This window comes from Anoplopoma fimbria, chromosome 15 (assembly GCF_027596085.1).
Source record: "Anoplopoma fimbria isolate UVic2021 breed Golden Eagle Sablefish chromosome 15, Afim_UVic_2022, whole genome shotgun sequence".
Taxonomy (NCBI): Eukaryota; Metazoa; Chordata; class Actinopteri; order Perciformes; family Anoplopomatidae; genus Anoplopoma; species Anoplopoma fimbria.
In genome coordinates, this window is record NC_072463.1 from 12,633,648 (window position 1) to 12,646,363 (window position 12,716).

The 12,716-nt window shown below is 46.1% G+C and overlaps 1 protein-coding gene across 1 annotated transcript in view; it reads right to left on the reverse strand.

The window, feature by feature from the left end:
- The window catches only part of myt1lb (myelin transcription factor 1-like, b), a 38,257-nt gene extending 27,248 nt beyond the window's left edge, over positions 1-11,009 (reverse strand). The window contains exons 1-4 of the mRNA XM_054614343.1: positions 10,817-11,009; positions 10,097-10,193; positions 7,206-7,681; positions 2,093-3,244 (exon numbers count right to left, since the gene is read on the reverse strand). Of these exons, the coding sequence (XP_054470318.1) occupies positions 2,093-3,244; positions 7,206-7,681; positions 10,097-10,193; positions 10,817-11,009 (1,918 nt within the window). The remainder of the gene's footprint in view (positions 1-2,092; positions 3,245-7,205; positions 7,682-10,096; positions 10,194-10,816) is intronic.
- Positions 11,010-12,716: the final 1,707 nt, after the last annotated feature.

Sequence of the window (12,716 nt, forward strand, 5' to 3'; positions counted from 1 at the left end):
AGGTAATATCTTTTCACAGTGGAGTTACCGGAATATAGTGTTGTATCAGATGGTGTAATCCATCTGGAGCCTTTGAGTGACATGAACCATTATCTAGAGCAAGTATTAGCACAGTGGACGGGGGAGCAGCTATTATCTCGCGCCACAGAAAGACAGACCACTGATTCAAGTTCTCAGGCCCGTGTAACTCACCCTCGCCGCCAAAACAAAATAAATATAGGTTGTGGAGGGAGAGCAAAGAGAAGAATAATCAAGTGAAAGAAGTAGGAGGGTTGGTAAAAAGGACCAAACTGAGAGGAGGCCGTGGAGCAAACCTACTCATATATTAACAAGTGAGTCACCAAATGAAATCCCATGTCTCATTCATCAGGAAAAAAAGTAGCTCATTATCCTCCATGGCTGTAATCCATCTATGTCACGTTATGGGGCCTAAGAGTTTGGTCCAATGCTGCTATGTCATGTCTGGCTCTTCTGTTTGGCTCGGTGCAATAAAGCCAGGGACGTTAGATGTTGATAAAGAAACTTGGTCTGCATGTGGCATCTTAATAACTGTTCCATCGGCTGTCAGTGTTTTGGACAGTGCGTTGGAAATAATTCTCCCATTTCCACTCGCGTGACGCCCGTGTGCTCGGCCTGCATCTCAGAGAGTGGAAGCAGCTGAGTGGAAGGCGTATTAGAAAGCAGGAGATATTGATTGTGGCTGGGGACGGTCTGCGCTTTGCATAGCAAATGGCCCCCATTACCATAACATCTCTGGATAATTAATGTGCAGTCAGTTGGCCTGCCGTTCGTTATCGGTCATTTTGATACTGTTCAATTTTCATCTCAGCCTCCAGCCTCTCGCAGGGCGCAGGGCTCCTCTCTGAATCCCCCCCCCACCCCCCCCTTCGTTCCTGGTCCCCCCTCACTCTCAGTGCTCTGTTTTGTGAATCACACAGGAACTCTGGTCAACGAGTGTCTGCTTCTATCTCTCCCGGGGAAAGATGTTATCGTGACGCAACTGTCTTTCGCGTCCTCTTATTATTCCAACACTAGCCAGACACAGGGGCCATGGATGGGCTTTCGAAATTAACATTTGTGTGACATTTAAGGCGCAATATATACCTGCTGTGAGTAGTGTGGCATTTACGGTGTAATATAACCCTGCTGTGAATTAGCACGCTCTTATTTGTTGATCTCATCTGATATATTCCTTATGGGGGGGGATTTAACCTGACTAGGTCTGAATATTGTTGCAGTCAAGGATATGATGAAAGGAATAATTAGGAGTTAAACTAGGGAGCTTGATATCAGACCATTGTAAATGCCACTGCAATGTCTGTATATTTTGCAACTCTATGTATACAAGCAGACATCCAGCACACTGTTTAACAATTACCACAGATGGAAAACTGCAGTCTTGTGCTTTATGATTAGCCTATCTATCTATCTATCTATCTATCTATCTATCTATCTATCTATCTATCTATCTATCTATCTATCTATCTATCTATCTATCTATCTATCTATCTATCTATCTATCTATCTATCTATCTATCTATCTATCTATCTATCTATCATATCAGTAAGTATCAATCTGAACTAGGCCGTAAGTGACACAAACAAGGGCAAAAAGCTCCCCCGATCCCTACAGAATGAATCCAGGAGGCCTCAGTTTTTTAGCCTCCCTCTCCCAAATGCTTGCGCAGGTTTAAAAATAGGCAGCTTTACCCCAAGCAGCATTGCAGGGATGAGATTTGCGGTCCTAACAGGCCGTGCAGATTGCCATTACTTATGCCTGACAAGCCTACCCTCTGATGTTTCCATGCTGGCCTATTTTAACAACATAAGCTGCTGCTGCCGCTCCCGCTGCTACTGAGATGCGAATTTCCAAATTGGCTGAAAAAAAGCTTGTCCTGGGGTTATAGTGGGGTTCCCAGAATGCATGTGGGCTGTCTAGTCTTTAGCACAGGATAGATAGTATACGGAGCCAAACAGTGGCAGACAAACATTTTACCTGAGCTTGTTAAATGAAGCATGTCTACTCCTGTGTAGATTCTAATGGAGGCACGCTCTGCATCTGAGCGTGTCTGCGCTTGACAGAACCACTCACCTTTATGGTAGAAAGGCTTCTTCATACCATCAGGAAGCCGGGCTTTACGCTCAACGCCGTAGCCGTGCCGCGGGCCGTGGTCTTCGTGGTTATACCTCACCCCATCTCTCCTGGCAGCCTCGGCCGCCATTTTATCCCGCATTGCCTTGGCGCGTTCTGACTCTAGTGCAATTGCCTTCTCCAACAGCGACAGGTTACCCTTCGTCATGTCAAACACTTCTTCTGAGCGGTCCGAAGTCACGGAGGCCGTGTCTTCGTCGAAGTCCCGGAGGTTGGTGTGATAGCGGTTCTCCTGTGCGCAGCTGGAGAAGGCCTTGGATCGCGGGCTCAGCTGCTCCTCCAGCTTCAGGAGATTGTCCATGTCGGAATAGTTCCTCTCCAGAGTTCGCCTGTCGTCTTGACTGTGGTGGAAATCCCCGTAGCTGTGGTGCTGGGGCTGTTGATTGGGATCCCCGCATGAGAAATGGTTTGGCTGGGACTGTCCATGTCGGTCGGTGGGTTTTGTTTCGCTTAGTTTCCGAGCCAAATCGAAGCATTGGTTTCGTAGGCACTCCAGACTGCTCAAACACACTTCCTCGTCGCTGTTTTCGATTTGTCCGTTACTGTTGATCTTTACTTGTCCCTTACCACCGTGTGCGTTTCCCCCGTTGTGACTAAAGTCGTTCTCGCCTGTGCCGTCCCCAAACTCTTGTCCATCTAAATTGTCAGATAATACTGCGCCATGACCTTGTGCCAGAAGTTTAAGGGAGTCCACAGTCTCCCGAACCACATCGCTGTCAACGTCCAAACTCAGATCACCCCTCTGTGTTTCTTCCCCCTCTTCTTCCTCCTCCTCTTCCTCCTCCTCTTCCTCTTCCTCATCCTCCTCTTCGTCCTCCTCGTCCTCTTCCTCCTCCTCGTCCTCTTCATCCTCTTCCTCAGCGCTGTTAGAGGAGTTGCTGTTCATCTCCGATTCCGTCATGGCCAGGATGGCGGCGTCTTCGGCGATCTTGCCCAGGTTGAGGAGGGACTTGGCCACTAGTTCATCGTAGTTCTCGTACTCTTCGTTGTTGTTGTTGTCCTTCTCCGTCGCTAGGCCAGATTTGGTAACGCCTCCGCCGCCACCTCCACTGTTGCCCTCGCCCCCCTCACTGCCGCTCTTCTGATCGTCCTCTGTTGGAAAGAAAGAACAAACGTCTTGTAATTTAATTTCCGTCATTCTATTTTACTGGTAAATCAGATTTCTGGGCTTGGTCCATCTAAATTGGATAAGGAACTCTTTGCTTCCCCTAATAATTTACTTTGAGAGTCTTAACAGCAGCTTGTGTTCTGAATTGTGAATCAGCACAGGAAGTTAAATATAGCAGTGGGGGAAAGTTCCAGAGAAAGATGCTCTGGTAAGTGGTAATCTATGAAACCAAGGGCTATATCTTTGTCTTACAATATGCACTTATTTCACAGATGTCTATAGAAAAAAAAACATTCACAGATCTAATGGTTAATAATACTAAAGCAGTGATTGTTACTGACAGTTAAATTACTGATGAATTCTGTAAATAGTTTCAAATGAGATAATGTATTCATTGTTCTGAAGTGTGAATCAAAACACTTTGAGAAAATCTTTGAATTAGAAAAAGCATTTTTTTTCAGGAGAGTCTAATATCTGAGAGATAATATTGTGTTCCATCTGCAACAGGATGAACCCCAGTCACTAGCTATTCATCATTTGCTAGTAAAGTTCCTTTTTTTCATTCAATCATCAGTATCTTTAGAATTCCTTTCACTGCTTAATTGATTCTGACAGGCTGCAAAAGGTTACTGAACCTCTTCTGTCAGTAATTTCAAGCACTCGCTCCTGGAGCACTTCCAATCTCTCCTTTCACATTTCCGCCCTGAGCCGCCAAGAGCACATCGCTCACGTTGGCGTCACATTTGCCACTTGCATTTCTACAGACAAACCCAGAGGGCCCCCCCCCCCCACACACCCTAAATAATAAAAACAGTGTTATTTGTTCGTGATGAAATATTAATTATCACCTAGCTTCTATGCAAATAAATATAATTGACTGTATAAATCAGAACAAAGTATGTATACAAAAAACTAATCTGAATATTATTCACTTATATACTTTGTACATGGACTAAACAAACACTAGCACTGACTTTCCCTCACACACATACTGTACACACACACACACACACACACACACACACACACACACACACACACACACACACACACACACACACACACACACACACACACACACACACACACACACACACACCAATCTAATGAGAGCAACACAATATTGGTGCTTTGGGGGTGAGGGCTTTAGAGCGGGAAGAGGGAACAGTCACGAATGACCAGGCACATATTTTGACAGTGGACGGCTTCTTACATCAACCTCCTGCACCAGGGGTTTAATTTTTGACGGTTTGAAACATGGCACAGGAAAGCAATTTGAAGAGCAATCAAGGTACACAAAAGAGATATGGAAGCGAAACAGATTAAGGAGGGAACAGAGAGACCGCCCTGCCCTGAATTGGCTTTGGATTAGCTACAGAGATGTGCATGCCACTGAGAAACACAGAGAAGCTCTAGAATGTCACCTCTATTACATTTAGGGGATTGGAATCTGCTGGGCGACCATCCAGTACCGTCGTCTAGGGGCCAATGGGGAACATGGCAATGATGCACACAGAAAGATCTCTCTGCCATTCTCAGGGAATATGCTGTAGATTATACGGTTGGGGAAAAATAATCGATCATGTTTGAATCAGGATTCCTATCTCCTAAGATCCTGAATCGATATTGCTACCAATCTTGCAGGGTCAACGAATATTTTTAATTCTAAAACATGAGGAAAATGAAAGAACAACAGTGTTGATGACAGTGAACTAGGACGTAGAAAGAGAGAGAAACTCCAGATCAGACTGGAAGATGGCTGAGAAGTACTTTCTGTCTTCGGATGTTTGTACTTCTTGAATACATTTTTTTTTTTATAACGTGATATTTACTGGAAATGACAAATACAATAGCCAGTCAGCTGCCACTTAATTTAGGTTTTTGTACTGAAATGAGGAGGTATTGTTTAGATAACCCCTCATTTCAACCTCAACAATCAGCACTTACTGGTCCATTGCAATGCTGTCAGAGGGAGAGACAGGAGGTCGTCTGACAAAATTCAGCTCAAGACGTCACAGTGCAGTGCTACAGTTAAGACACGGTGTCATGGACATAACGGGTGTCTTTTTTTTTTTTTACAGTGTGATTTTGTGTACATTTTTTTTTTTAATTGGCATGTTTCTGAGAAATAAAGACCTACAAATTATTTTTATGTAACAGGAAGCATTTTTTTTCACTAAGAATTAAATAGTACTAAAAACGGTTCATTAGAAAGCATGTATTTGTGTTTTTTGTGTTGTGTGTAAACTATTGCAAATATAAATATATAAAAACTATATAAAATGTTGAACTTTACTCTGCTCTTCTAACTCTGCACATGGTGGCATGTCTGAGCACTTATCAGAGAAACATGGTAATCATCTACTAGCCATTGAGATAGGCTGTTGACAGGCTGAAGAGACAGTGGCAACAGTCCACTGTCTCTGTGTTACGGGTGAGGCCTCAGCCATGAGCTCTAATGAACACCAGTCTGTAGAGATTCACATTCTGCTAAATAAAATAAAAAAATACAAGCTTGGCTGCTGAGATGCCACATCAACGCTTTGGGTGGGTAGAGCCAATGCGCCTACCCGGGTTCACACACTCCTCTCTCAGAGCTTCACTCTTAATTGGACTTGAAGGCACTGTCAGGTCCAATTGTGATGCGGGGGTGCAAAGCAGAATCTGCTGGGGAGAGAAACCTGCCAAATCTGGTCTGGGGGCACGTCAGGAGGGGCTCCAGACCAGATCTGGATGGTATTTATGTGTCATGTCTTCAGGAAAGGCAGGATTAACATAAGACTTTGATAGTCAACATCTATAATATTCTTAATATTGAATATTCATCAAGGGTCAGGCAACTGAAGATTCATTTGTTTTCAAATATGATTACTCTTTCTGTTGTTTACAAAAAATAATCATGTTTCAGTTTGAGCACTAATGGCTGTAATGTTTCTGGCAAGACTCTATTGGAGAATGCTAAATTATTTTAGTGGGAAATAATTGCAAAGGAGGATCCTGCTGTTTTAATCATCAATTCAGATAATTTATCTGGAATGAATGCACTAAATGTTTTATAAAAAGGACTGAAAAACCAGCTTCTGGTGGGTTTAGAATACAGTAGCAGTACAGTTAAGGCTTTGAAAATGAGTATGTATGCAAGTCATAAATGAATGAAGGAACGTAGGAATTATACATTGTATGGCTTCAGTCATGCTGGTTTCAGTCTTTAATCTCATTCCAATGCAAAACACAATCAGTGTTTGAACATCATGTCCACCTGCTGCAAACTACTTCAGTCAGCCAATCAAATATGGAAATGTAAACCACAGATATGCAAATGCCAGACGTGAAAAAGAATGGTTACATTATTAAGGAGGGAAATGTTTGTAGGATTGTTCATTTGCTTTCTGGTGGAGGGAGACCGATACCACCCTCATGTTTGTATGGTGAATATAACTAAAAGACTTGTAGCAGCTCATCTAAAGCTCACTGATTACCACGGTGTAACTTGCTTGTTTAAAGGCACACTGTAAAGGATTTAGTGGCATCTAGTGGTCAGGTTTCAGATTGTAACCAACTGAATACCCCTCCGTTCCCTCACACCTTTCAAAGACTGAGCTGAGTATGACTCGCCAACAGCTGAGCCAAGAAATAGTCCCGCCATGACCCATAATTAAACAGCAAATTATCATTTTAACACTTTGGTCTTTGTGTGAATTAAACAGATATAACGTGTTAACACTGAGATTTAGAAGTGCTGCTGATGTAGGTTGATTTTATTACCTTTAGACAGAGCCAGGCTAGCTGTTTCCCCCCCTTGTTTCTAGTCTTTGTGCTAAGCTAAGCTAACAAGCTGTCAGAGTTTTTGATTTTCTCATCTGACTCTCTAAAATTCAGCATTAGTTGCGTATTAAACATGTATCTGATGTGTTTCAGTGCGATATGATGAGAAAGGGATCTCACCTTGCCCTTGACTCTGCTCTCCTTCCTCCTCCTCTTCCTCTTCATAGTCCACCTCCTCTAACGCGTCCTCCTCTTCCTCCGCCTCCTCCAACCTTTCCTCATCACCCTCTTCCTCCTCTTCTTGCTCCACCTCGACCTCCTCCTCCTCCTCCTCCTCTTCCTCGCCCTCTCCATCCCCTCTCTCCACCACCCCTTCTTCGTGCTCCATTTGCTCTACGTTGTAGTCCATGTAGCCCTCCACCTCCTCCACTTCCTCCTCCACTTCTCCTTCCTCCTCCTCCTCCTCCTCCTCCTCTACTGCTCCTTCCTCCTCCTCTTCCTCCCGGTCGTCCACCTCCTCGGTGCCGTCGGTCTCGTAGCACTCCTCCATGGTGGAGTTGTCCATGTCATCTATGTAGGTGCTCCTCTTGGGGGAGGTTTCCAGGGTCTGTCTGTCTAGACTCTTTCTCTTCTTGGCCCGGGGGCAGCCGTACACACTGCAGAGGAGAGATAAGATGGCAGCCGTTAGCCTCACCTGGCTAGGAATGCTAATGCTCATTTGCAATCAGGCCGTCTGTGTTAAGGTGCCGCGCTTTACAAGCTAGAATGCAAAGCAAAAGGCAGCGGTGGCACAAGAGCCTCCTACTGCAAGGAAAGCAACGGCTCCTAAGTTTTTCTGCAGGGAAAAATATGAAACTTTGCTTAACCAACCTTAATTAGACATGTGCTCATTAACTATTGGGCAATTATAATAAAATGCTCCATTTCTTCTAGAAAACAGTTACAAAGGGATAAAAATCTCTAAAGCAAACAAAGCAGAGGATTCGGGTTATTTTCACATTCATTTATATTCAGGTAACATCAATTTGTTCTCCAGGCAAAAAGAAAATCGCTGTGCATGCTCCGCAAAACACTTTGTTCCGGAGTGATATGCCCTTGTTCTGACGTGAACCGAGTGCAGCAAAACACAGCTGCTTGTCTGGAATTGACTGTAAGAGGGAGAAGACAACCTGTAGCCTGATTAATTGAATCTCGTCCGAGGCACCTCGGGTTCCTAATGTATTCTGTGGCTCCCCTCGGCAGCAGGGGGACAGATCCTAATCTGATAATCTGATAATCTGTGTATTCGCTCAGGCTATTGATCACAGGAGCTTAATCCATTTCACTCATCAAAACCTCCGAGAGCCCCCGAGCTGCTACCTGCCCCCCCCAGTGTAAACTGCATGTGTGGGACTTTGGGTGTGCTGCTGTTTGCTGGTGCATTTCTGCACACGCGTTATGCTCGATTGTAACAAAAGCGCCCACGCAGTCGGAATGATGATGAGTTCCGCTGAGTGTTTTGGCCATCAAATCAACCTCTTGTCCAGGCCGGAGCGTAAGAGAGCTAAACACGCTTTGGGCATGTTCACTCGGCTGTGAAATATCCCTGGCTCCTATTTTTACAACCTCTGGATGTTTCCACCGGCTCTGTGCTACTTAGAGCAAGACCCGATATGAGAGAATGGCACAAAGGCTGTGTGTGAGGCTAAGAGAATGTTAGTTGTTAGTGGATGTGTGCAGCTTTTTTGAAAGAGGCCCGGTGCAGAGGTGAGGCGGTAGGATGGTGGATTGTGGCATTAGAAAGGTGTTTGTCAGTGTGTCCCACAGTTCAATATCCTATCCATCCTTCCCCCCCTCTCTCTCTCTCTCTCTCTCTCCCTCTCTCCTCAGTCCCAGACGTCCATCAGTCAGTCAGGGTACAGTCAGCTGGCAGGCTCAATCTCACCAAGCCCAGGGATCCCTTAATGGTCTGACCCCCTGCACCCCCCGCAGCCATGGGCCTCATTTCATTAATCTAAACCCACACGGAAACTCATTCCCTGCCTGACAGCCGGATCTCTCCCCCAGGGCAGCGTGCGGGTCTGTGGGACAGTTGGGTAGGGGGGTGCACACATGCTGCAGCACTGTGATCAATAGTGCTTGTGACCAAACATCTCAAAAGCACATTAAAATGCCACTCATCCTGGCCCCCTTCCGTTCAGGGGCTCTCTCCAAATAAATCAAGGGGGCCGGTCCCAGCAGGTTAGCGACTGCCAAGGCTGGCCGGCTGGCAGGAGAGGAGCATAGGTGGGCGGGGGGGGGGGAGAGGGAGAGAAGTGGTTTGGGAATGGCACACAGACACACAGCCCCCGCCCGCCCGCCCAGCCTCTCCACCTTTATCGCAACCATATCCTTTCTTAAGGCAGCGTTTGCTGTCGAGCTCTGAGCCTCAGCCTAGCTCGGTGGCTGACAGGTATTAATGTGACTTCACCTGAAAATCGCTCTGCAGAAGAAAAAAAAAAAGTTGTTCAAATGCTATAATTGCTTTGCAACATCAGCTAATGGATAGCAAATATTAAACGCTGGCTTGTGTATTTTCACACTGCCTCTTTAAAAGGAGTCAGGTGCACCTCATTATTTTGGGTCAGGATTGCTACAAACAAAGAGGCCTTCTGATAGCAGAGAGCGAGCGTTCTCTGTAACCAGAACACGCTAAAAGTTCACCAACAGTGGAGCAGACATCGGGCTTCATTGGAAGCTACTGCAGCGTAGCATCTCATGTAAGCGACTTTTTAATCGCGCTCGTGTTAAGAGGCGTTCTCAGGTGCTTGTGACAGTGGAGATGTGCGTTTGTCCATGGCGCTCCCCCACCCCTGAGATGACTCAGCCGCAGGAAGCCCCCCCCCCACACACAGCTCCGCCATCCCACGTTCCCTGGCTCTGTCGCCGCGCGACCTTGGCTGCAACATTTGTCATCAACAGGCGATGCATCCCACTCGCTGCGCTCGGCAATTAAAATTCCAGAAATAATTAGGTGGCATTCAAATTTAAAAAGAAAAAAGAAAAAAAAGGAAAAGACATTGAAAGGAAAGGGGACCAGAAAAACACCGTACCATTCCAAGTCTCCCTCCGCTTTGTCCCCTGGCAGAATCACAGAATCCTCCGAGAGGAGTGTGCAGTATGAGAGGTAGCAATCAAAGAAGAAAAGAGCTTCAGATCACAAAAAGACCACTTCATATTTTATGGAGTGGGCATCCTCGCCATTATAAGATGGAACAAATTCTATTACTGTGTGAACAAGTGGCCCTTTAATGCACAAAAAAAACCTTCTGGAAACGTTATAGAGAGGGGCCCCTGTTTGTGGAGCGTTAATGCGAGGCAGGGGAGTGGAGCGGGAGAAGGAGCGCTCCCGTTTCGCTTAATTTCTGGGCGACAGCTGAGCGACTGCTGGAATGCGACAGCGTTCCACGGCGCCTTTATTAGCAGTCGTATTAGCGGCTGCTCTCAGCAGGGGCAAAGCTTTAGCCAGCCATTAGCATCACACGCTATTTGTCTCCCTGACACAGGGATGAGGCGGCTGTTGCCTTTTTCCTCTGTCTCCTCTCATTGCTCTCTTTCTCCTCGTCATCTCTTCCTGTCACCCGGCATTCTCACCTGGTATTTCCTCCCTCTCTGCTCTCACCCATCATCACTTCATCCTTCCATGCATACAACTCCTCCATTTGTTGTATATCTCCTCAGAGCATACATAACCTCAACCCCTCCCTCTCTCTCTCTCTCTCTCTCTCTCTCTCAACAATTCCTCTCTAATTTTCCACCACTTGCTCTCCCACCCGTTTGCTCCCATCTCTCCCTCAACCTCATTGTTGTCGCTCCTCGGCTCTCCACAGAGCCAGTTGGAGATGGAGGGGAACGCACAACCTCTGGCTGTGGCCCCCTATCCAGCAGGAGGATCTTTAGACACGTGTGGCAGAGCCCCGTCTCCATGGTGATACCCTCCAGAACATCCATGAGGGATTCCGCCATCCTCACAGCAAAGCCAGTGAGGACGAAATTAGAGAGAGAAACGGACAGAGGGGGGGGGGGGGGGGGACACGACGATGTGAGGTGGTGAGGGACAACAGACGCTATGGGAAGAGAGACAAACAGGAGGATGCATGTTTTGTGCAAATAAATATATACATCTTATATGTGCACGCAAAAAATTGGGAAAATATAGACAAGGTTGAAAAGAAAAAAGGGAGGGATTTGTGTGTGTGTGTGTGTGTGTGTGTGTGTGTGTGTGTGTGTGTGTGTGTGTGTGTGTGTGTGTGTGTGTGTGCGTGTGTGTGTGTGTGTAGAGGAGAGAGGATCATTTCAGAGCTGTCAGGCTTCTCCCACTAGCAGGGGAGAACAAAAGACAGAGTCTTGGTGCAGGAGGCTCAGCGCATGGCAGACGCTGCAATTTAGGGCGTTTTCTGTCATCTCAGGCTCTCGCTCACATATCAGCTGCTACGGCTCATTCACACACACACACACACACACACACACACACACACACACACACACACACACACACACGCACACACGCACGCACACATGCAGACACACCCGTTTGTCTTAAAACTCATCAAATATTACTTCATCGTTGTGGAGTGGAAATAATCCTCTGTGTCAGCAAAACATGCATGATGCTTGGGTGCCAGTGTGAATGTGCCAGAATTACATGTCCACTAGGATTTACACTAAAGTCTTAATAATACAAGGTGTTACGGTGTAATCGTTCACGTGCCGGCTGAATATTTCAACGGAGCGACGGCTTCCACAAATTCGCTGCTTCTTGACAATTCGTTGTCTTCAGACAGCGAGTCCAGTGGCGAGGTAGCTAAGAGGCATCAGTAACCGACAGACTCGCTGTTCAGCTCGGCGGTTCAATAAGCCTGCTGTGGCCCGTTCACTGCTCTCCGGCTTTAACAGTTGTGGCCTGCAGCTAGTAAAGCCGGCCTCAACTTTAGTCAAATACCCACACTAAGCCTCCACACGACGGAGAAACAGTACAGTGTCTAAAAGGGACTCTGGCAGACACCTCGTATGCGCCTAGCAACATCCTCCCACGTGTTAACGCCACTCCCTCAGTCCATCCGAGGCCTCGGCTGCTCCCCTTTAGCTCCTTCTATGCGTATCTGACGACTGCTACTACCGCTCGGAGGAGAACGAGTCCTCACAGATTGTTTGTGCTACTTACTGATACTGTCCCATCGAGGAGCTGCAGTGTAGTGTAGGTAGTGTAGTGTAGTGCACGGGGGATGGAGCTGGAAGCATTAAAGGGATGAGACAGGGCAGATAGAGGGCTATCTCTAGGGATAGAGATTTCGGAAATGGTAGGAAGGACGGAGGACAATTCAGAGCTATATAGGCACAACATTGGAAAGTCTGTGGCAGAGCTGAAACGATTAGTCACTAAACATTTGAGAGAAAATTAATTTACATGTGTCTCATTTTGTTTCAGGTTTTTTTCAGGCAAACATTTGGTTTTGATTTACAGGATTTTCTTGTTGTTCTTGTCTTATAACAAAGTAAACTGAATATGATCTTTAGTCAGACAAAAGTAGCAGTGAATATAATGGTTATATACTGCTCTCATCATTTCATGATTCATTTCCACAGCATGAATCTCCCCAGCGCTGTGTCAGTGCTTAAGAAAGATCCGGCTCCACACATCATCATTCTGGTATATATATAAAAAAAAGACTA